The following is a 26,261-nucleotide window of genomic DNA, read 5'->3' on the forward strand; positions in this document are numbered from 1 at the left end:
CAGATGTATTTAATAAGCGTCTAAGGACACATTGTGTTCCCCCTCATACCTCGGAGTGACTCGTCTAGCATGCTATAGCATTGGAGGAAAGGGGCACATTATTTTACAATGTAGAAGCATCTACACCCCAGATCCATGGCCTAGTACGAGTAAATTAGCTACAAAAAACAGAAAGTGAAGCAAGAGAAAGTTTTAAAATCTTTATTTCATAGCTTAGTGTTTTTTAAAGCTATACATATATATTTGTGTTTATAAACATACAGTTATGGTGAGTATTTCATATTTAAATATATACACCCAAGGCATAGATAAAACACTGCAACAATTTTTGATGACATTGGTTCCTTCATTTAGAATTTTCATATATCATATACAAATTTTATAATTTTTGAAAATATAGTATTACATTTGATTTTAAAAAAGGCAACAGTGATGTATACACCTGGTACAGTTTAAGCGTATTATTGTTTTACATATATAAAAAATAGAGTCCTTTTCTCATTTGTTAACTCAGTTCTTCTTGCTTGTTTCGACTACTGTTGAAAGGCACATCAGATTCAGGAGAAGATAGTTCGTATTTGCTGTGAAGCATTTCAGTCATATCCGAGTTGTAACTACTAAAGCAGTATTTGCAACGCATCTTTGTGTCATCATCCACCCTCACTGACTGCATGATGGTGCACAGTGTTACAAAGGAAATTACAAATAGCACTGATGGTATACCTATCGCTATTAACAGGTCTCTCCAAGTTCGCTTCAGATCAAAGCGACCCACTACCATAAAGGAATTGTTCTAAAAAACAAGAACATGGTTTTAATATCTAAAAACAACATGGTACAAATCAAACAAAATTATTCTAGGAACAAAAAATATCAATATGTATATATTAAATCGGCCTTATAGCGTTATACGCATTTCCGTTCCTAATCGCCATTCCTTTCTATTGTGGTAGTCTTCATCTCTACTACTAGAAAATTCTAGTATTTTCAAAGATACCAACAAACGTACAGTTGTATGCCAAGGGACAAATAATAGAACATGAAACTTCCATCAAATATTTGGGAGCAAATATCAACAGTCAGTGTAATCCAAAAAAAGAAATCCTGTCAAGAATCGAACAAGCGAGGAAAACACTCATGAACATGAAAACATTTTTTACAAATTCAGACCTTAGTCTACAGCTCAGAATTCGAATGATCAGATGTTACGTTTTCTCTGTTTTGCTGTATGGCTGTTAAAGTTGGACAATGGACTCTGAAACAGAAAAAAGAATAGATGCCTTTGAAATGTATATATACAGACCGATGCTGAGAATTCCGTGGATACGAAAGGTTACCAATGGTGAGGTAATTCGGAGCATAAGTAAACAAAAAGAATTACTTAGCGTAAATAAAGAGAGAAAAATACAATGCTTGCGTCATGTGTTGAGAGGTGAAAGATATGAATTACTCCAAATCATATTGGAAGGTAAAATTCAGGGCAAAAGATCAGTTGGAAGACGCCAGAACTCGTGGCTGAAAGACCTGAGGAGATGGTTTGATCGCTCATTCACAGAAATCTTTCATGCAGCAGTTTTCAAAGCTACAATTGCCATTTGGATCGCCAAACTTTGAAAGGAGACGGCGCAATAAGAGTCTTCATCTCTTAAATTTCTTTCCGACATCGTCTTAGATATAGTCTTCATCAATGTGGTTGCTGGTCTTCCTCGTTTTTGTTTTACTGTGGAGGTCCATTCTAACACTTTTTTGGGAATTCTCCTTTCCTCCATTCATCTTACGTGCCCGTACCATACTAGCTGTTGTCTTTCGATGTCATCTATTATTGTTCTTTCGATTCCCATTTGTTGTCTAATGTAATCGTTTCTTACGTGTTCTAGTCTAGATCTTTCTGCTGACCTCCAAAAATCCATTTCAGTAGCTAATAATTTAGCGTTGTACTTCTTGGTTAATTGCCAAACTTCAGCTCCATAGGTTAATACTGGTTTTAATATTGCGTTGTAAATTCGTTTTTTATTTTATGTTCTTATATTTTTTTGCTAGAGTACCGAATTCAGGGCTCCCATTATCTGTTTTCCCTTTACTATTCCCTTTATTCCCAGAAATACATATTCATTGCAGCTTGCAACTGTCTCCTGTTTCAAGTTCAGGTCTTCCGTTCCTTCTCTTACGATGCTGTACGGACTATGGCATGGATGCTGTATGGAGGCTGTGTATGGCTAGTATTACTCAATATATATATATATATATACATATATATATATATATATATATATATATATATATATATATATATATATTGAGTAATACTAGCTATACACAGCCTCCATACAGCATCCATGCCATAGTCCTTTAGTGACCAGGAGTATTTATATAGTTCTTTCATCGTCTGCATGTCTGTATGGTAGATATATTTATTCTGGTTTTTTTCTAGTGCTTCCCATAGTCTATTTATGGGTACCGCGTCATATGCCTTTGTTAGATCTACCATATGTGATTGCAACTTTTGAGCTCTTGACAGCCTTTTTCCTATTACTTGGGTTATACAGAAAATGTTGTCTGTTGTGGATCTACCTGCCCTAAAGACGCTTTGTTCCTCTGATTCGTATGGATGGTACTCTTCATGAGATCTTCAATATTCTTCCGATATAAAAATATCAATAATGAGTAATAAAATTAGAATGAAAGAACTACTATTTTAGATTCTTCTTTATTTATCCAAAAAGTGGCTCCGAAATTTCCTCAGATGGCATTCCAGTCTATCTATAAGAAAACCGCAGAGGATTTCAAAAAATAAGATAAAAGGTTTTACCCCAGAAAATATCAACCGTTGTCTTGATATCCTGGAACCAGCTATGGAGCAGATAAATTTCAATTCCCTGAGAGTGTACCTATAATGTTGATGAAACAGGTATCATCACCGTACAATCCAAAATTGCTAGGGTCATCATCCTGGAAGGAAAAAAATAAGTAGGAGCGGCAAATGCTGCAGAAAAAGGGGCACTCTGTAGTTACATGCATTAATGCTGCCGGAGGATTCGTTCCTCCTTTGTTTGCATTCCCACGCCAAAATATGGAGGTGGAGCTATTAGAGCCGGAGCACCAGCTGGGTCAATTACTGATTGTCATCCTTTAGAATGGGTACAGAGTCACGTCTTTATGCGATTGATGCGACATTTTATCAATCATGTAAAACCTTCAGAAGACGATCCCGTGTTGAACATCATTGACGGCCAATAGAGCCATCCATGGAATCTGGACCTTATAGACTTAGCTATAAAAAATTATATTTCTATTATATGCATCCCTCCCCATAGGTTAGATAAAATCCAACCGTTATATTTGTGTTTTATGTCTCCATTAAAAATATACTTTTCAAGAGAAATCCAAAATTGGTTAAAGAATAATCCTGGTCAAAACATAGGACCCTTTAAAATGCTCATTCTGCCCTGCTATTCAACTGTCTATTGAAAAAACCCCCTTGAAACATTAAATGGGTAGCAGTGTGAAATTATTCAGTTATCAAACATTGTAAAAGTTCAAGACTTTTCACCTTTACCATCCTGCAGTTTATTGATACGTACTTCAAACAGGGGACGTAAAACCGGGTTTTGCGGCGTTAATTATAAGTACGCCCTACAAAGATGATTTAAAAGGTACCATTACAAAAAAAAAACAAAGAAAAGAATCACTTAAAAATAAAGAACTGTTGCCAAAATTAAAAGTTTTAAGGAAAACTAAAAAGAATACGATGGTCAAAAACAAAATGGTAAAGTTATGATGGTGATTCAGATATGGATACCGATCAAAAAAGTGATGCGTGTATTTTCTGCACTGAACATTATTCAAAGGACCAACATGGAGAAAAGTGGGTACAGTGTTCAATTTGATTCAGATGGTCACATGAAGAGTGTGTTGGTAGTGATAAAAAGAACACTTACGTGTGTGGTTTTTGTATTGAAAAATAGGTTCCTAATTTTGGATAGGCTATCCAATTTTCGGAACTTTTTTTTTTATTTGAAAAGTGTCATTTTTTACTTTTGTTTAATACTTATATTGTATAATGATGAAATAAATATTCTAGTATGCATAAGTTGTTTTTATTCACGTTACAGCACATGTTAAGTTCAAAACAATTATTCTAAAATGTTTTTTTGGCCCAAAAAAATTAAATTAAAACAGAATATCCAATATTATACGTCTTTCCCTATCATAATTGAAAAATTTAAGGGACTGGTTTAATTGCAGTTCAATAGAACTTTTCAGAGCTGCGGAAGATAGAGTAAAGTAGTGATGATAATAACAGCAAGCCCATCGTAGATTATTTTATATATTTATTTCTTAACACCAAATGCTTTTAAATGTCCATCGTACACTAAGGCAAAAGATCGTATGTATAATAATCAAAATCTCGTTTATCCAGACAAAGACCTGAAGGTTGGTATGTTTCCTAATACCACCAATACACACATGATGCTAAAGGGTTTACTAAAATCCTTGGTGGGATTGGGTAAAAAAAAAGCTACAAGACCTTCAGTTATGTTTATGGTTGTAACATTCATTGGAGCAGTCAAAAACGAAATTGTAATGTAGCTGAACTTCTATTTTCATCTGTTTATCCATGTGGCCTTGCTTTTGTGGTATTTATGATCTTTTTAATTAGATTTAAGAAAATCAAAAAAATTAAAAATGTGAACTGGTTAAGAAATAACAAATAAAACTAATTTGTGTTTACACAACAACAAATTTTACGTGCCTATCCATCCATTAAATAGCAACTTTAGTACAAATATTTGCCCTTCTAAGATTACCACGACTCATATTTTTAATGACATAAGGTAGCTGCCCAATAAACTTACTGCCGGCCCAGACGGAGTGCCTAATTTTTAAATAAAAAAGTCTGTCTGCACCCTTGTAATGTCTTTTGTTATATTGTTTAATGATATCTGGAAACCTCTATATTTCCTTCTTCATGGAACGAAAGTTATGTTGTTCCTATATTTAAAAAAGGTCAGAAAGACAACAATTATCATTGTATTTGTATAAAATATGCAATCCTTAAGCTGTTAAGCAATAAACTTGGATTGCTATTAATCTGATATATTATCTCAAATAGAAGAGCGTAAACAGGTAGATGCAATATACACAGATTTTTCTAAAGTATTTGATCGTGAAGAAGAAAAGATCGAAATATTTGTCCTTTTATTCAATCGCATTTATGATACAGGTAAAATACCCCAAGATTGGCTGGAGTCAATATTCATCCCACTACCAAAAAAGCCAAACCCACAACACTGCAATGAGTTACGTCTGATAAGCCTTATGAGTCATGCAGTAAAAGTCCTACTAAAAATCGTACATAATCGTATCTATAGAAAGTGCAAAACGATCATCGGAGACGATCAGTTTGGACTCAGAGCCGGCATGGGAACGAGAGAAGCCCTGTTCAGTTTACTAATTCTCGCCCAAAAATGTTACGACCAACAGAAAGATATATTTATATGCTTTATAGACTTCGAAAAAGCATTTGATAGAGTAAGACACGACCTACTATTAGAACGTTTGCAAGAAGTCGGTTTAGATGGAAAAGACATCAAATTCTTAAAAAACTTGTACTGGAACCAAAACGCCAGAGTTAGGATCGAAGGTTCCACATCCGCAGAAGTAGAAATTAGGAGGGGAGTTAGACAAAGATGTGTTCTGTCGCCTCTGCTGTTTAATATTTACTCCGAGTTTCTATTTAAAGAAGCATTGAAGGATTCCAAGGATGGAGTCAATGTGAATGGCGTAAATATCAACAGTATCAAATACGCCGATGATACAGTGTTAATTGCGGATTCCGACTTAGGTCTACAACAACTCATCGACAAGACCAACTCGACCTGTGAGCAATTTGGTATGAAAATAAACATTAAAAAAACCAAAGTGATGTCAATCCGAAAAAACCAAAACGTACCTCAACCTTGCACAATAAATGGGCACATTTTAGAACAGGTCAATAGATTTAAGTACCTGGGATGTTGGATCGATAGCAGCCTAAATCCTGATCTAGAAATAAGATCGAGAATAGAACAGGCCAGAAAATCTTTCGAAAAAATAAAAAAACTGCTTTGTGATTCTCGAATAAAACTCGAAATTCGACTACGTTTATCAAAATGCTACGTCTGATCGACTCTTCTATATGCAGTTGAAACGTGGCCCCTAAAAACATCAACCGTAAATAAATTGAAGGCCTTTGAAATGTAGTTCTACCGGAGAATACTCAAAATTTCATGGACATCGCATACCTCAAACGAAGAAGTGCTGCATAGAATAGGCAAAGGAAGAGAACTTTTTAACACAGTAAAAGTTAGAAAAACATCATACCTAGGCCACATACTGAGAAATAATAAGTACCAATATGCCCAACTTATAGTGAAAGGAAAAATCGAGGGAAAGAGAGGCCTAGGAAGGAAAAGACTATCGTGGCTTAGAAACATCCGACGATGGACAGGGCTAAATTTTTAACAGCTAGTAAGAACAGCTGAAGATAGAGAAGAGTTTAAAATTGTAGTAGCCAACCTCCATTGAGGAGAGGGCACTTTAAGAAGAAGAATTTGATCGTGTAGATCGCCAAATACTCTCGGGCAAATTAATTATTGGAGTCTTTCATGTCAGGTTTGTTAAATGGATTAAATCTCTACATCTGGTAGATGTCAAAGAGTCAAGATAGGTTACGATCTGTCTGACAGTATCCCAGTAATATCTAAAGTTCCCCAAGGTGGCCACACTTCACTTCTTTTTAATATCTTCAATAACGACATTACTTCTTGTTTCCTAAATATCAAATCTCTAATGTTGGCAGATGACTTGAAATTTTGGAAAGTTATAGATAGCCTTGTTGCGAGATGACTTACCGACAACAAAATTGGTGCAATCAGAACAAACTCCACCTTAATGTAAAAAAATGTTATTTTATTGTAGTATATTATTGTGGTTTTTGTAGATTTTTTCGTAAAGTCAATAGAATCGAAACAAGCTATACTATTAATAAGTTAGAAAAACATCATACCTAGGCCACATACTGAGAAATAATAAGTACCAATATGCCCAACTTATAGTGAAAGGAAAAATCGAGGGAAAGAGAGGCCTAGGAAGGAAAAGACTATCGTGGCTCAGAAACAGCCGACGATGGACAGGGCTAAATTTTGAACAGCTAGTAAGAACAGCTGAAGATAGAGAAGAGTTTAAAATTGTAGTAGCCAACCTAAATTGAGGAGAGGGCACTTTAAGAAGAAGAATTTGATCGTGTAGATCGCCAAATACTCTTGGGCAAATTAATTATTGGAGTCTTTCATGTCAGGTTTGTTAAATGGATTAAATCTCTACATCTGGTAGATGTCAAAGAGTCAAGATAGGTTACGATCTGTCTGACAGTATCCCAGTAATATCTAAAGTTCCCCAAGGTGGCCACACTTCACTTTTTTTTAAAATCTTCAATAACGACATCACTTCTTGTTTCCTAAATATCAAATCTCTAATGTTGGCAGATGACTTGAAATTTTGGAAAGTTATAGATAGCCTTGTTGCGAGATGACTTACCGACAACAAAATTGGTGCAATCAGAACAAACTCCACCTTAATGTAAAAAAATGTTATTTTATTGTAGTATATTATTGTGGTTTTTGTAGATTTTTTCGTAAAGTCAATAGAATCGAAACAAGCTATACTATTAATAATCAGCCACTAAATTATGTTTCTTCCGGGATTTGGGTGTTATTTTCGACGAGAAGCTTACTTTCTGTGACCACATAAACACTATTTTAATAAAGGCATCTAAACTTCTCGATTTTGTTACTAGGAATTGCAAGTATTTCTCCAAGTATTTCTCCATTGATTCAATAAGATTAGCGTATTGTTAAGTTATTTGGTCACCATATTTTCAGAACAATATGAATACGCTAGAAATAGTCCAGCATAAACTTTTAAGGTATTGTTCTTACTATGTTCACATTACTATTGAAAATCATGATTATTCCCGTATCGAACAATAATTATCACAATTATCTTTACCTTCACTTAAGAACCGTCGTGATATGTCAGGAGCTATATTTATATATAAGATCATACATGGATTTATTGATTGTCCAAACCTGTTAAGCCAGATTAACTTTAATGTTCCCCATCAAGCTCTATGTTACCACAATGTTTTCAATATTCCTTTTCACAGAACAACATATTATGGTATCCATAACCCATTGGATAGATCAATAAATTGTTGCATTTTATTCTTGTTATATTTTGTTTCTTTTTTCTAGTATGTAAGATTTTTAGTCTTATTTTTTAAACTTTTTTATATTGATTTTATATTATAAGTAATTTCAAGTTTTGAATCCTAACTGCGATATTGTATATTGTACTTTAAACTGTTAATGGGTTATATAAATAAATAATCAGAAAAATACTACCTTATTATAAAAACATGAATATCTAGATATCGCCGTTTGATTTCTGCCATCTCTGCCATGCGTTTGAAGAAAATCAGAACATTCACCCCTCAATGTGTTAACACAGCCATCCAGATTGATAAATAGTCTTGAAGCATTATATATAAGTAATGAAGACTGTTCGGGTACGAATTCATTTTTTTCATCTACCACGTTTCTATGTTTTCCAGTCAAGTTCCAAAATTGTTTAAAAGTTATAAAAGGTTTTGGAATCGTTTCTAAATCGTAGATTGTTCCGTTGATACAGTCTGTGGAGCTGCAAAATATATCAATATAATTTAATTATTAACAATATATATGAGGGAATAAAACATTAAAAAAATTATGTGGTAAAGCTAACATACAATTTTTTAAATAGGACACCCTGTATATTTTCTCATATTTAAATTCCTCTCATAATCCCTGTTCTTACAATATGGGTTTGGTACTACTATATAGGATATTTAACGAGTACTGACCATTTTTATTTCGATATCGCTATAAAATAAACACCCTTTAAACGAAGAAGGAAGAAGGAATACATAAATAAGTATTTATTTTACATAATAAAATAAACAGCATGTTTAAGTTTTTAAATTAAGTTTAACAGAAATTATTGACGAATATTCGTATTAAGGGTGAACTACAAAAGAAAATTACGATTTTCTTGTATTTTTTAAATGTACATCTCTATATTTAAAGGTTTTTAAATATTCCAATTATCCTTTCATTTTATAAACCATTCCCTATACTTAAACTCATTATTTTCTGAGATATTTTTAGTTTTCGGGAATATCTTCAATTTTTGTAAGTAAAAAGTAGAAGTAACTTAGACTTGTGTAATAATATAACAAAGTTATTCGTATTCAATAAATAACTAATACCAAAGAATAAATCAAAACAATGTGCAATAAATGTATCAGTTTTTAAATTAATGTTATATCAAAAGTATTCTAAGCCAAGAAGTTTTTAGTAAAACATTTATAACTGTCGATTAACCTGCAATAATTATTAATAGTAATTATCAATAAGTAAAAGGCCATTTGGATTAGTCAACAACGGTAAAATAGTAGGCTTTGAAGAAATGAGAGTTTTTATATTATTACCTTTTTAACCCTTTGTGGACGGACTTTTTTTTGTTTATATTTTATGGTGAATACTTTGTTTTTAGGATATAGTAGGGCAAACAATAGACAAAATAAAGGTTTTTTATAGTCTATTTTTGTAATTATTAGAAAAAAATAGTACCACGTGGAACCACTAGACCACAACGAATAAATTATTTAGCGTGAAATGGAATGAAACAATTTTCAGATAGGCATAAACTGACATCAGATAAAGTACAGTGCCATCTTATACGATGAGGAGTTGCCCTGGTACTGCAGTATGTGCAACGATCTTTGGTTTCCTGCTGAGGTATGTGGGCATCTTTCTCAGTTCTTATTTCTATAAGAACTTGATTTCTGAACCTGTTACTGGTGCTTGATTTGTAGATGGTTCTTCTACAAAAATTAGGCATTTGCGGACCTGCTCAAATCAAACCGGTGGCCAGAGCAACTTTAAATTCATTCAAAGACATTCACGTACCAGTTGAGTGTTTGTAAATTATACATGAGTTTAGTAATGTTGGGTCAAAAAAATTCCATGCCACCACTTTCTGAAGTTTTTATTCAATTCGTAGTAAGATACTTATCAAAATTATCTAATCTACAAAGCTCATGTATTTGTGATCTTTTCCTAATTTTATGTAATAAATTTCCACTGATACCCCACCCTTTTGTTTCTTCTTCATAGTGACTGTTCCTTAATTTTGTGATAATTGCTTGGAAAATGAATGGGTTTTTTAACCATCCGTTGCAAAGCTAGCACGCTATTTTCACTCATTGTCCAGTTTGAGTCATCCCTTTTAGTTTTTTTATTTGTTTTAAGTTCATTTGGAAAACCCTTTCTATCTTTTCGAGCTGTTCCACATACGTAGATCTTGTCGCGTTGTAATGCAACATAATTAAAATAGTTATCGAAATAAACATAATAATTTTTTCCAACTAAATCTTTTGTAAGATCTTTTATTACTCTTACACCGAGGTGTTGCTCCCTTATATCTTTTACTTTTCCGTTGTATATTTGGAATTGTAAAACATATCTTGGATGATCACCATGTACCCATACTTTATAACCCCTTTTTATGGACTTCATGGGCATATATTAGCTTAAACTACTTCGTCCTTTAAACGTTATCATCGATTCGTTTATTGATTGTTGTTTGCTGGGATACAATAAACTCATGTAAGTGGTTGAAAGTTCCTCTAGCAATGGCCTCATTTTGTAGAGTTTATCATAATCGCCATTACCTTTCTTGGGTTCTAATGAATTGTCATTTATGTGAAAATAAGTAACCAACCACTACCATCAAAAGGTTTATTAAAAAAAACACTTTATTTCTTCAACTATTGTGTGTGTTTTTGTTATTTTTTTAAACTTCGTGTAAATTCATTTGGAAAACAAGTATATTTAACAGGTGCCCTCTAAACAAATGAAACAGGAAATCAAGGGGAGCCTCTAAAGTATCAGGAACATTTAGTCCAACGTTTTCTGAGAAAGGACGGAGTTGCAGGGCATTATTTGGTCACAGTCACTGTCATGCACATCGTCTACATTGTCTGAAATATCGTTTTGTTCATCTAACACACCTGGTTTTAAAGTAATGTCGATATCTTCATCCTTGTTCTGATCAGAATCGGATACATCAGATTCTTCCGATGGGATATCCCTTAGTAAATCGTAAGCATCATTACCTAATATTTTACAAATCGAGACGTCTTTTCATTTCGGAATTTTGTATCAAAACATACCTATCTGTTACTGATCGACGTAGTGGTATCTATTAGAACCACCAATCAAAATATCAAAATTCACTTGGTTATCTACGCAGTTTATAAAGAACTAATACGATAATAAATAAATATATCTATTTATCAGCAAATTAACATAATACATACCTTTTACCATTCACTTGCGAGCGCACAAAATGTATGATACACTATGCATAATTGCTCCTGCTCCTAGAATTTTGTAATCGCGTGTAGTTTGTTTAAAGGTGGTTCCACCCTGGAACCACTAAGAGGCAAAGAGATAATCGGTCTGTGAGGCTTGTCTTTAATTTTTAAAATAAATTTTTCTGTAAACGAATTAACAGATATGATCGCTATTTCGAGAAATTGCCTACTTGCATCCAGATTATATCAACAGCTACATCCTGAATGGAAAAAGCCAAACGCAAGAGCTGTTCAAAAATTAATGAATCGTTTTGTTCGTTAGGGATTAGTTGCATATAAAAAAAAATGAGGGAACCAAAACTGTTATAAGTGAAGAAAAGGAATATGATGTACTGCTAGCTACTACTGAGTATTCCCATCTACCTCATACAATTACATCAAGAATTGACAGTCGATGATTAACATTGCAGATTAGCTTTTTGCCACATTTACAACACACTACATTTTACAAAAATGGAACAGTAAATCGGTATAATTTTCATTGCTATGCATTATGCAATCCCTACTTTATTAATAGTCATAATCAAACTAGGTGGTCTATAAATAGTTGGGGTGGTATTGTTGGGGACTATGTGATTAGCCCACATTTTTTTGAGGACCATGTGCATAATATGCTATGTATTTGGATTTTCTGAATAATCTTTTGCCATTACCACTGAAAAATTTTCCAGTTAATATTCGACAAAGAATGTGGTTTTTTCACGACGGTGCTCCAGTTAATCACATTGGTCTTATTCACAATCATCTAAATAATAACTCTAGTGTGATCTAGATAGGCAGAGTAGGACCAACTGTTTGGCCACCGCGATCACCGGAATTGTCACAGAATAAAATAAGAGAGCCTTTTCACAATATTGACTTCAAATTTGAATATCGGTTACAAACATGGATAGACGTTGGAGGTGGACATTTTGAAAATTTATTTAAGACTTATTTCCCTAATATCACATTAAATAAATACATTCATTGCATATTGTTATGGTTTATATTTTGTAATCGTTATTTATTGAATAATCCCTACACCCTATGGGTAGAAGTGAGTTAGATTATATATACAGGGTGTTTTATTTATAATTGGAAATATTTTAATTGTAGATTCCTGGGCTCAAAATATTAAGATTTATCCCAAATCCCTTAAATAAAATGTGGTTCCTTACAGAGTCACAGGGTATTTTATTTAAAAACTATTTTATACCCACTACTTTAAAACTATTTGCCAAATAACCCAAATAAAACTGTTAGGGGAAACCCTACCCAAATTCTACGCCACAGGCGGAATTGTTATTTTAGCTCAATTTTTCGATTCTCCAATACTTTCTATGTAAATAACATGCTCTTTATTTGTAACGATAAAGTCATTAGGTATTTTTCGAGATACTTAAAGTTAAGAATGAAGCGGCATAGTTATTTTGATTAATGTATTAATAATGTCGGTGTTTTTGGGTATTAGGATTGCTTTTTTTACGCAAATGAAATTTTAATCGCTATTAACAAAAAAAACATAATGTTATTCATTGAAATTTCCTAAAACGAATAGGTACACTCAACATTTCAAAACAAATTGTGGTTCTAAAAAGAACCATTTTGTTATAATTTAAATATAAGAACAATTTTAATAACACAAACATATGAAAAAACACATTTTGACTAAATCTTTTATAACAAATGTTCAATGTGACTCGTATTTCCTCAATAAGCTTATCAATTCTTTCTTTGTAAATAATTTAAAAGTTGCTTTGTAGTAGGCTCTGGTTTGAATTAATCATTTCGATCTAGTAGAATGCTGTTGTTGCTGTTAGTTGTTGTTACTATCACTATTCTGATTGTTGTAAAATTTAAAAAGCTGATGCAGTGAAAATGCCGCGTCATAAAAATGTTACTAATCTGGAAATTCCAGATATGCTCTGTGTTTATGTACAAGAAAATTATTCCTATCTTGCTACTGCACGAAGATATCGAGAAATGTATCCAGACACATTTCAACTCAATCGCCAAACTTTCAGTAATATTTTTAGACGATTAAGATATACTGGACAATTTACGCCTAAATGTGACGTTAGACGACCTAAAATTTTAACAGTTGATCAGAGTTGCTGAACTAAGTACTCCGTGTTTATCAGTAATGACTGGAGTGAGCCACTGTTCAGTTTTTCGAGTACTGAAAAAAGAAAATCTACGACTTTCCACCAGTAGAAAGTGTATTACCTAGAGATTATCCTTTACCATTGAATTTTGCTCAGTGGATCATAAATAAAAAACCAAAATCGTAATTTTATTTAAAAAATTGTTTTTACTGATGAGGACACTTTTACACGTATATGAGTATTGAACTGCAGAAACAGCCACAGTTGGTATAGGTATTGAAAATCCCCATCTATATCGAAAAACACATTTTCAACATGAATTTAAGATAAATGTACGGTGTGGTATATTTGATATATCTCTATGAATTACCAGCAAATTTAAATGGTCGTTGGGGAGAGGAGGTGTCGTTGGTAACCATGTCGTGGTACCATATTTTTTTGTAAAAAATCGTAATGGTGAGATTTAGGTTATGATGTAGATTTAGAGAATGGTAGTATTTAGATTTTATAGTAAACCAAGCCCATATTATTGGAAGACGTTCCACTTCATAAATGTGGTTTTTGCATGACGATGACGGTGCACCTAGTCATGCATTGATTCAAGGGGAACTTTAGAATCAGTTTTCTAATAGATAGATTGAAAGAAATGGACCGGTTGCGTGGCCACCCAGATCAACAGAATTTATTAAAATGTTACGTTAAGAAAAGAGTTTATAAAATACCTCTAACAACAAGGGATGAGATTAAACATAGAATACGAAATATATTTCCAAGTGTTACTGTACAAATGCTTTATAATATAAATGACTCATTCAATGATTGTTTTTAGGCGAATTATAACTTTGTGTTTTGAAAGGGAGTTTTTAAAAATTATTTTATTTACAAATTTACAAAAATTAACAAACAAAAGTTATGAAACAAAAACTATGAAGCAAAAGTTAAGTAGCAAAAGTTTACTAGCAAAATATATGAAGCAAAAGTTATCTTAATTAAAAAGTCCCTCTATTTATAATATTCTATTGCGTCGTTTCTATTCTCCTATAATGTGCAGATTCTGTGGAATCCAGTGGCGTAACTCCTCCCTCACTGAGTCCGAAAAATAACGGAGTTATTTTTGGGATGCTGGTTTGTGGAATCTTCTTCAATGCCGGAATCTTCTTGTAATTCTATATCATGCTCGTTCCGTTGCTTTGATCTTCTTTGTTTAATAATATACAGAATGATCAAGATTAGAATAACTGCTATGACTGAGGTGGTCACCAATGGAGTCGTATGCGAAGGAATATTTGTTCCTCTAATTGGTACTAATTGTTTGGCCATATTATTAATTGCGTAAAGATTTTCAAAGTCAATTTTGGTAATATTATGGCTCTGGAATTTTTGTATATTTTCTGTAGAAAAATATTTTATTTTTGGTAAAATTAGAGCTTTCCCTCTATGAATTTTGATATTATTATTGAATTTCAGTTGATTGATTATCACTTCACAATCTTCTGGTATACTGATGAGAGATGGACTGTGTACTTCGAAAATTTGGTCTCTCTTGCACTTTGATTGGACTCGTTCTGATGTTGATGGCATTATCAATACTTCATTATTAGTTACTTGTTCGATAATGGATTCTTGGAGAGTGACTTCTGTGGTAAAGCATTGGGTTGAACTTTGACCATTGAGGAAACGCAAGGTGCAATTGTCTTGTAGTATGGTATCTTCTTTGCAATAGTATGTTTCTTCTAAAATGGGACATTCTTCTTTCTGTAGGTGCGTCTCGTCAGAGGTTCGTGCCAAATAAGGGTATGTGGGAGTGAACATCTTGTTCTTTTGAATTATTGGGTAGATATGGTAAAAATCAAGGACAGTTGGTTTTAGGATAGGAATGTGAGTAGCAAAGATCAATTTTGAACTTGAAAAAGTTACTTGTGTCCCTAATAGCATGTAATACGTTAAAATATTTATAAATTTTGGAATTTGAGAAGGTTGGTAAATACTGTGCAAATATTTAATCATATCCTGAATTTCCTGACTCGAAATAATTGAACTATGTAATGTGTTTAATTTTGAAAACATAATTCCATTTGCTATATTTTCAATAAAATCTATCATATTCTGACAATCTAAATTTATCTGACTTATGGTACCTTGAAAAGTAATATAATTTCCCAAACTGTTTATAGTACTTTGAATTTCTAATTGGAACTTCTGTAAGTTATGTTGCAGTTTTTCTTGGTTTTGCCAAAGTATTTCTAGAGATTTGTTATAATGATCAATTAGTTTTTTATATAAAGATATTTGTAAGTTCGTTTCATGAATAATTTGTTTCTGATTATTTTCCAGTACTTCTATTGCTTTATCATATCTATCTCCGTCTTCTGAATCTAAATTTCCAAATAAGTATTTATTAACTTTACCTAGGCCGTCAATTAAGCCTCTTTTTGATCGAATATGGGGATAGATGTTTTCTAATTTTTTCTCTAATGTATTGATTAAAACTTCTGTTCTTTCTAACATGTTTTCTGCCAATCCATGATATGAAATGGGATTTGAGGCATTAACTTTCACTACATTAGTTTTTATTATTTGAAAATTAACTTTAAGAGATTCTACTTGTCTAACTATTTCTTTTAAGTTTATATAATGGATAAATGTATGTTTACTATAAATTAATCTACATGTACCTAATTTAATTGGGAGTAAAAGGTTTTCAAGAGGTGTTATATTAATGTCGATGTCAACTTTAACCTGGTGGGACGTCTGGTATATCATCTGTATCAGAATCAAGACGATTATTTTCTTCATTTTGTTGAACCTGCAAAAAGTTTCTTTTATTAGATCTGGGTTTGCGAACTGTGCTTTTATGATACAATCCTTTATCTGTTTCCAACAACAAGCCACGATCGTTGACAATAGTTGTTTCTTTAAACTTAGGAAGTGCTTTATTGCGACTTTTACTTTTAATGTATGCTTTGTTTTCATTTGTGTAATCGTGTGGGTCTGACCTTGTTAAATTGCGTTTTTCTATCTGTTGGTATTTTACGTTTGCATTTCGTTCATGTATTTTATCGTATAATATTTTGCAAGATTCTTTATGGTTCTGCACATATTGTGATAAAATTAAATGATCATTATTGTCGAATGGGTCTGGATTGTTTATATGCCCTTTAATAATTTCAAATGGCGTAAATTTAGTAACAGAATGAATTGAATTATTATATGATAATATGCAATGTTTCATTAATTGTTCTACTGACATGTCTTTATTCGTTTCTCTAAGGCATCTAAAATGTTCTATTAAAGAAGAATGAAAACGTTCTACTGGAGAATTCGAATTGCTGTTCTTAGGAGTAGTAAAATGTAATTCTATTTTATGTAATTTACAAAAATCTTCTAAGTCATAGTTTTTGAATTCAGTGCCGGAGTCAGTTGTTATTTTATAGGGTAGTCCATGATGTGTGATATAGTTTAATAAACCATCGACTATTGAAATTCCACTAATACTAGGAATTTGATATGCTTGTCCGTATCGAGAAAATGCATCAATTATTGTAAGAAATGGTGTATTGGATATTCTAAATACATCCATATGAATATGATCAAATGGCTTAGAAGCCGTTGGTGTAAGATTAAATTTAATGACTGGTGGGTCTCTATCATATTTATTTTTTAAACAAACTTGACAATTATTGACATACTGTTCTATATCTTCTGACATATTGGGCCAGTAGTATCGTGAACTCATTGACATTTTTAGCTCATTTATACCACAATGTCCTTTTTTGTAAACATGATAATAGTTAAGTTTTTCTTTTTGTTCATCGGTAGTCTCAATATCGTCTAATATTTTTGTACAGTGCACAAATTTGAATGCAGAATTTTTGAAGTAATTTTGCAATGCAACTACAAATGTTTCAGGTGATAGTGGTGGTCTAAAATACAAGGCATATAATTTTCTTGGGTCTATATAATTTTTAACAAAATTTATGATTCCTTTTTGCATATCTCTTTGAGGTAAAATAACAAATAGTCTTGTGTTCTCAAATATCTTTTGTGTTTTAGTTTTTATTTCATTGATTTCTCCACAAGTTAATAATATTTGATTTTTGTATAAATTCAAGGCTCGGTCTGTGATTGGTATACTAAGAATTGGATTTTCAACTGAAGTATGTACTGTATTTCCATCAGTATCTTCATTTCCACTTGGATTAACATTTGGGGGTCTAATTTGTATATCTGATATTATGTTTATTCTTTTTTCTTGTTCATTCTTGTCATCTAATGTTTCAGAAATTTCTTCATTGCTTAACTCAGGAAGATAAAAGTCATTTGGATCAAACAATTGATCTGTAATTTCTTGATTTGGAACTGATAAGTTTTCTATTTCTTTTTGTATTACATCATCTATGTCATCAAGATTTACACACAAAGATTCAGATTCTAGTACATTTATTTCATTGTCGGTGTCTATTCGTGAAAGACAATCCGCAACTTTATTAAGGGTTCCTTTTTGGTATTTAATTTTATAATCAAATTCTTCGAGTTGTAACCGCCATCTCACTAGTCGTGAATTAGGTTCTTTCAATGAAAACAACCATTGTAGTGGTTTATGATCTGTAAAAATTATAAATTCTCTTCCAAATAAGTATGGTCTAAAGTATTTGCAACTCCATACTATAGCTAATAATTCTTTCTCTATAGTAGAATAGTTTATCTCTGCTGAATTTAGGGTCCTTGACGCATATGAAATAGGATGTCCATCCTGTGATAATACTGCCCCAATGGCATATTTGGATGCGTCTGTCATTATTTCAAATTTTTTGTTAAAATCTGGGTAGGCTAGAATTGGTTCTGATATTAACAAATTTTTGCAAGTATTAAAGCAATCGATAAATTCTTTTGTGTGTTCTATTTTATGGTCTTTCTTCAGGCAAACTGTTAACGGTTTTGTTATTTTAGCGAAGTTCTTTATAAATTTGCGATAATATCCTAAAAGACCTAGAAAAGATTTAATTTGTTTTTGTGTTCTTGGAATTGGAAAATTCTGTATAGCTAATATTTTGTTTTTATTGGGTTTAATTCCTTCTGGTGTAACAACGTGACCAAGAAATTCAACTTCTTTCTGTAGAAACTCGCATTTATCCAATTGAATTTTTAAACGTGCTTCCCGTAGTTTATGAAATACTAGTTTTAAATTTTGAATATGTTCCTGTAAGCTAGTACTAAATATAATTATATCATCCATGTAGACCATGCATATTTTGTTTTGCAAATCTTTTAGTACTTCGTCCATTACCCGTTGGAATGTTGACGGCGAATTTTTGAGACCAAAAGGCATTCTTAGAAATTCATAATGACCGTTGTCTACGCTGAATGCTGTTTTCTCTACAGATTTTGGATCCATTTCGATTTGGTGGAATCCGCTGGCCAAATCTAATGTGCTAAAATATTGTGCTCTTCCTAATTTATCCAAAATTTCTGTAATATGTGGAATTGGATATCTATCAGAAATTGTTTTTTCATTAAGCTTTCGATAATCTATGACTAGACGGTATTTTTTCTTGCCTGATGCATCTAATTTCTTATTCACTATCCATATGGGTGAACTCCAAGGTGAACATGATGACCTTATGATTCCTTTATCTAACATTTCTTGAATTTACCTTCGAACTTCTTCTTTGTGGCAGTAAGGATATCTATAAGATCTACAATGTATAGGAACTTCGTCTGTAGTTTTTATGATGTGTCTGACATTGGAAGTAAATGTCAAGGGATCTCCTGCTTTTAGGAATATATCTGAAAATTCTCTACATAGCTTAATTATATTTTCTCTTTCTTCTGAATTCATGTGGTCTGTCCTTATAAGGTTTCCTAAGTCTATTTTGTTTCTCTTATTACATTTCTCATTAGGTTTTTTGTTAAAATAATTAAAGTTGTATAATTCATAATTTGCGTTTTCAAAGGGGTATACGTCTATTGGTCTTAGTAAAGTTATCTTCAAAGGTTTGTCTGTTGTGTTTATTATTTCCATTATAGCATAGCCATTTTTTGCTACTGTTAATGTTTCAGGTACATAAACTTCTTCTAAATATGTTTCTTCAATCATTATTTCTCCATTAGGTATACTGACAGGAAGAGGATAAAGCATTCTTTCCTGTGCACCTATAGTAAATTCAAATTTAATATCCATTGGTCCTCTAAATTTTATCGGTATCGTTACATTGTTATTATACAGTTGTTTATTAGTAAAATCTATAACTAAGTTCATTCTCATCATATCTTCTAATCCTAAGATTCCATCAAAATATTCGTGAAAATCATATAAGATATAATGAATATAAAAGTTACTTCTGAATTCTGGAAATGCTGGTATTTCAGCTTGATATTTAATAGTCTTAGTATAAAGAGCTGTTATAATATCTACATTTGACTGGTATATGCAATTAAGAAAATATTTTTCGGCGATACTTGGTCGTAGCAAAGACCTAGCACTACCGGTATCAATTAGCAATTTTATTTTTGAATTTCCTACTTCAATATATGGTAGGGGATTATTCGAATTTATTTCTATATTGACTGTTTCCTTTCCGAGGCATCTATCTGAAAATTTTGATCACCTTGACCGTTTTGTGGTAAATCGTACTCAGAATTTCTAAAATAGCTATTTACTTGTTCATGTTGTGGTTCTCTTGGATTATTATTTTCGTTTTGATAATTATTTGTGTATAGCTCCTCAGTTATAGTATCAGGAATTCGTCTAGGGAAATAATTTCTCCGATAATTATTGTATTTATTGGGATTTGATCTAGCGTTTGAATTTAATGTATTTCTGGATGCTATTGACATAGGTTGTGGCTTAGGTAACCGATCATTAGGAATTCGGTTGGGCCTGAATACATTACTTTCTGGTCGAAAGTTTGTGGAACGATTCTGAGATGTGAAATGATTCTGAGAATGTTGAGGTGTTAAAGAATTTTGGTTTTGATAACCTTGATTTCGATATAAAAAGTTAGAATTAAAAGGGTTTTGATTTTGATATGTAAAATTTGGGTTTGTTTGATATTGATGTGTGGGATTAGAATTTTGGGGACGATAATGGTTGCTAGGCTGATTTGGCCTGTAAGAAGGATTAAAGGAATTGTGTGACTTAAAATTATGATTATTTTTTGGAAAATTATTACTAGAATGTCCATATAAATTTTCAAAATTATGAAACTCGTCGACATATGCAATGGCATCTTCAAGAGAACTGGGTTTCTTAAGGTGCATATTATTTTTAAGAACACCTGTACATCCTGCAATAAAAGTGTTCAGTGCGATTTTATCACAATGGTTAATTTGGCATAGTTTATCTGCATGCTCTATACTAGTATCGTTACTTATTCTTTGGGCTACATTGCTTTTTAATAATTGTATTCTTGTTCCAAAATTATGGAGTGTTTCATTTTTAAATGGTTTAGTTCGTGTTAGTTCTTGCATTAAGCAGTCTAAATCACGTCTATCTGCGAAGCATTGTTCTAATGCTCTCTTTATACTACTCCATGTCGTTAGTTCCATACGATTTCCTACTAGTGCTTCTGCTTTTCCAACTAATTTATCTTGTATGCATTCCAAAATGTGTTTATTTAAATCTGGATCATTATATGTAGAATATGTTTGTATTAGTTCGTTGCATCTAAAGATAAATTTGTTGAGAGTATTGGAATCTCCATCGTAGGGTTTAATATTTTTTAATTTTGATTTGAGAAAGTCCCAGTTAAGGGGAGTTTGAGTTTGAGTTGCAGTAGCCATATTTTCAAATAAAATTATTTGTCAAAATATTTCACAAAATTGTATAGAATTATGTATTATAACAAAATATATACGCAATATAAATATTTTCAAATATTTCAAAAATTATTCAATAAAAATAAATATTTTCAATAACATAAATATGTATTAAAATGGATAAAATATCAGTATTCTTATTCAAAAAAAAAAAAATTCAAATTCGTATTCAAAAATTAATCTATCTATCCTCACAAATGTATGAAAGGAAAGGCGAAAAGGAAAGGCACTTACAGTTATCTGGAGCACCTGCTTCTCTTCTCCGAACTTTTGCTTCCTCTGGAACTCTGCTTCTTCTCGTTGATACCACTGTAGGGTAGAGGTTCGATTTGGATACGTACTACGATGTTGAAACACCAAAAACCGAAAAAGTTCTATCACTTGATGTGTAAAATGTTCTTTTCCGATCCGCACGTATCCTACTGACTGCGCCAATTATAACTTTGTGTTTTGAAAGGGAGTTTTTAAAAATTATTTTATTTACAAATTTACAAAAATTAACAAACAAAAGTTATGAAACAAAAACTATGAAGCAAAAGTTAAGTAGCAAAAGTTTACTAGCAAAATATATGAAGCAAAAGTTATCTTAATTAAAAAGTCCCTCTATTTATAATATTCTATTGCGTCGTTTCTATTCTCCTATAATGTGCAGATTCTGTGGAATCCAGTGGCGTAACTGGCGTGTCGTGCATAAATATTTTAGGTCATTTTGAATACTTTTTTTTGTAAAATTTATTAATATTAAATTTTCTTCCCTTATTTGTTACATTGTAGCATTGATTACGGGAATAATAATCAGTTATGGTGAACTGTCAGTTTTAGACAATTCAATCATAGATTATTTAAAATTTATAAACATTTAGACACCTAATTAATAATTTGCTTTGAAAAATATCTCAAAAACTAATAAATTTAGACATAGGGAATATTAAATAAAAGTGGAAGTATGGTAATGGTACTTTTCTGTGTTCTATTTAAAATTACTGAGAAAATAATGTACTTGCGGATTTGCGTACTTTGTATTCGATATAAAGAAAATTAGCAATATAAATCATTTTTAAAAATTTTAACAATCAATAAAAACATGTGGCAGCAATAGACGATCGTTATTGTGTTTCTTTTTAATTATATAGGGAGTTGAATTTAATAATAAGTTAATAGTTATTACTTAGTAAATACCCTGTATAACATATTAAAACTTTATACAGTTGCGATAGGTAAGTAAAGAAAATTTTGAATATTAAATAAAATATTAATTAATAAAATTATAAAACACAATAAAAGAAGAATGCAGAACGAGTGAACTAATTCTACTATTCAAAAAAGGAGATAAAAAAACAGCCAGAAAACTACAGAGGTACAAACTTGTTAAATATTACGCTAAAACTTACAACTAAAATTTTAAAACTGCTAATAAATCAGAGGATAAGTTTAGCAGATGAACAACAGGGTTTTCGTAATGGAAGATTGTGTACAGATACAATATTCGTTATAAATCAAATTATTGAGAAATCACTACAGTATGATAGACCAGCATTTCTGTTTGTAATTAACCTAAAGAAAGCGTTTGACAAAGTAAGACACAAAAATGTAATCCATCTTCTGTATAATAGAGAAGTTTCCTTAAATATTATAAAAACTATCGAAAACATCTACCAAAACAACAAAATAGATAGAAGTCAGAATAGATGGACAACACTTACAGAACCTATAGAAATAGGCAGCGGAATAAGACAAGGGGATTCACTGAGCCCCATGCTCTTTAATTTGATCATGGATGAAATCATCAAAACCGTTAACAAAGAAAGAGGATACAGAATGAGAAACAAAGAAATCAAAATACTCTGTTAAGCAGACGATGCAATCTTGATAGCCCAAGGTGAAGATAGTCTGCAAAGACTGGTTCACAGATTTAACATAAGAGCAAAAGAATTTAATATGACAATCTCATCTTAGACAACAATAACAATAGGAGTTAGTCAAGAACCAACCAGATGTAAAATAGAGATTGATGGCATCAGTATTGAATAAGTAATGGAAATAAAATACCTGGGAATTACACTGTCCAGCTATGGAGACCTGGACAAAGAAGTGAGAGATCAACTACAAAAAGCAAATAGAATTTATAAAGCCAGTATAAAACCAATAATGACATATGCCTCAGAAACAAGACGCGACACAGCCACAACGCAAAGGCTACTGGAAACGGCAGAGATGAGAGTACTGAGAAGAATTACAGGAAATACGCTGAGAGATCGAAAGAGAAGTGAAGACATTAGAAGAAAATGTAACGTATATAAGTGTATAAATGAATAGACACAAAATAGAAAAAAGAGTGGAATAACCACATAAGCAGAATGGAGGATCAAAATAGCAAGAGATAAGTCACCAATCGGCAGAAGAAGTATCAGACGATTGCACAAAAGATGGAGTGGCAACCTTCCATAGAGGTATTAATCCGCCTATGAACAAGTAAAATGGCTTATAAAGAGGAAGAAGAGGAAATAAAATACAATAAAATACAGATTGTTTCATTTAATATAAAAACATAAGTTTGGGCTGCCACTATGTTATCAAACACCCTGTAAACATTGTAACTAATTTTGTAATATGAACCTCAAAGTTGCTTACAATTTTTGTTATCAATGTTTACTGCTATTATAGGATCTACTGAGCTTTATTACACTAATCTATCACCCTGTTATATATATATATATATATATATATATATATATATATATATATATATATATATATATATATATATATATATATCTAAAGTATTCAACTAGTGAATTCAGAGGTTTAATCGGTCATTCAGGTTGGCAAATAAAAAAAGAAGTCAACTACTTCATAAGTTTATCGAAGACGTTTCGCTTTATATTTCTAAAGCTTCATCAGTTCTCTAAAATATAACAAATAACATAGAGTTTATAAGAAATACAGATGTTTATAGTTCATAACTTACAACTCAATATGTAGTACTATGTGTATACTTATTATACAGAATGAATACTTATTTATTTATTCCTTCTTTACATTTTTTACATTTTTTTCTAAATAACTTTTTGGTATTATTTTTCTGTACCATAATGGAATTATACTAAAAACCTCTATAATTTAAAATTATTTTCTATTAACAGGGTCAGTCACAAAGGAATAAACGAAAAATGTGTGTTTTGTTAGAGGAACGCCCTATAAATTAAACCATTCTTGAATATATTTCTAAAAATATGAAGAGTTTGTATAAGATTCTATAGGTCTAAAATTAATAATTGTCGAATTATTTACACTTTTATTCAGAAAAATGGTGAAAAAGTTGTGAAATCATTTTGGCAAAAGTTATCAACAATTTATTTCATTTTTTTTACTTCTTTAGGGTTTATTAATAAATAAATTCGCCAAAAATTCTTAATACCGCGCGTTTCAAAGATTTTGATTAAATATAATGGTTTTAACTTACAGAAGAAAATTCTAAAAGTAGCCATGTTTCACTTAAATTGTTACTAAATAAAAATAAGCGAAAAAAATATTTGAGGAATTTGTATAACTTTTGTTTTTCTACCCATGAAACTAAAACAATTGTGGGAGAACTTTTAGGGACAAAAAATATGAGTAGGTATTACCTTTTTAGTATTTTATTTCCTCAAATTATTTTTTATCAAATATACTTTATTTTAAAGAGGAAAATGTTTTGATTATGTTACTTACTGTATAATTTGTGTAGGTTCATCATATTCAACAGTGTGACAAGAAACCATAATGACCTCATTGGGAAGTTTGGACCAGAATTGCGTAGGTGATATTTCCGAACCAACTTCTTTGCCTGCAGCTTTGGTCGTGGCTATAGCAGACTCACAGTGGGCAAACTTGACAGCATCCTCAATAGTTATATAAACATTTACATTGGTAGAAGTAATATTTTCTTTACAAATACGATCACAGGTGAATGGTTTTTTAATTTTTGTGCATTTTGTTCCTCGGCATTCGAAGAAGCCGTTTAATTTTACATTATCCTTATCACTATCAACTGTAAATCCATCCGCTTTGTAATGGCAGTCATAAAGTTGGGACATATTGGAACAATGCCCCAAGGAGCAATTGAAGAGGCCTTTGAGAGATGCGCATTCTGTTCCATTATTGCAATTGTGTTTTTTCAGCTGGTTGGAGTTGACTGGTGGACAAGTTGATGATTGGAAGTTGGTACAGTTTAGGAATTGGACCCTAGTTCCATTTTGACGGGTAATGGCGTGGATCTGAGGACAAAATCCAGAGGTTTTGGTCAAACACCACTCTCCACAAGAAGCCCAACTGCAATTATTTTCTGTACTAATGTTAATTGTTTGGCACATTACAGGTGTTTCATCGAATCCACTATGGAATGCCCTATATGAGGGAATATATATCGCCACTGTGAGATAAATCAACGAGACGAAACTAAATACAACTATTAGTTGACAGAAGCATATAAATCCACATATTCGCTTGTCTTGTTGGGGAATAATACGCGGCTTGCATTTGTTTCTTCTACTCATTGTAAATTCTTGTTTTTGTTTAAAGGCACTTTTTTACTTTTTGGTGTTCTAACTCTACATCTTAAGGATTTTTAACCTACGTTACACTTTAATGTTGTGAAAGGACTAGCATATTATGGTTGTGTTACATTACAAGACGTTCACGCAAGCGTGTCAGCGTTTGTCCGATAAAAATATTAAATTTTCGCAATATACTTATCATAAAATGATCTTTCGACAAATTGGCGAACTTTAAGGACATTGTATTTTTATCATAAAAAAATACGCTTTAGATTATATAAAATATCCATTCTTTATTTAAAACAG

The 26,261-nt window shown here is 31.8% G+C and overlaps 1 protein-coding gene across 1 annotated transcript; it reads right to left on the reverse strand.

Moving 5' to 3' along the window:
• Window positions 1–192: 192 nt before the first annotated feature.
• On the reverse strand, window positions 193–26,253 carry Teh4 (tipE homolog 4 phospholipid transfer protein). The gene is made up of 3 exons (XM_072546776.1): window positions 25,132–26,253; window positions 8,445–8,739; window positions 193–793 (listed from the first exon to the last, which is right to left on the reverse strand). Exons 1-3 carry the CDS (start codon window positions 25,953–25,955, stop codon window positions 506–508), a joined length of 1,407 nt encoding a protein of 468 aa, XP_072402877.1. The 5' UTR covers window positions 25,956–26,253; the 3' UTR covers window positions 193–505.
• Between the last annotated feature and the right edge of the window lie 8 nt (window positions 26,254–26,261).

Source organism: Diabrotica undecimpunctata, chromosome 10, assembly GCF_040954645.1.
Source record: "Diabrotica undecimpunctata isolate CICGRU chromosome 10, icDiaUnde3, whole genome shotgun sequence".
In the NCBI taxonomy this organism is placed as follows: Eukaryota; Metazoa; Arthropoda; class Insecta; order Coleoptera; family Chrysomelidae; genus Diabrotica; species Diabrotica undecimpunctata.

Excerpts from the sequence above, each read along its gene's own strand:
- Teh4 (XM_072546776.1), bottom strand. The coding sequence starts at position 25,955 with ATGAGTAGAAGAAACAAATGCAAGCCGCGTATTATTCCCCAACAAGAC. Across the intron at positions 8,740-25,131 it reads GAACCTACACAAATTATACA|CTCCACAGACTGTATCAACG; the intron begins GTAAGTAACATA and ends TATATTTTGCAG. Across the intron at positions 794-8,444 it reads ATTCATGTTTTTATAATAAG|AACAATTCCTTTATGGTAGT; the intron begins GTAGTATTTTTC and ends CTTGTTTTTTAG.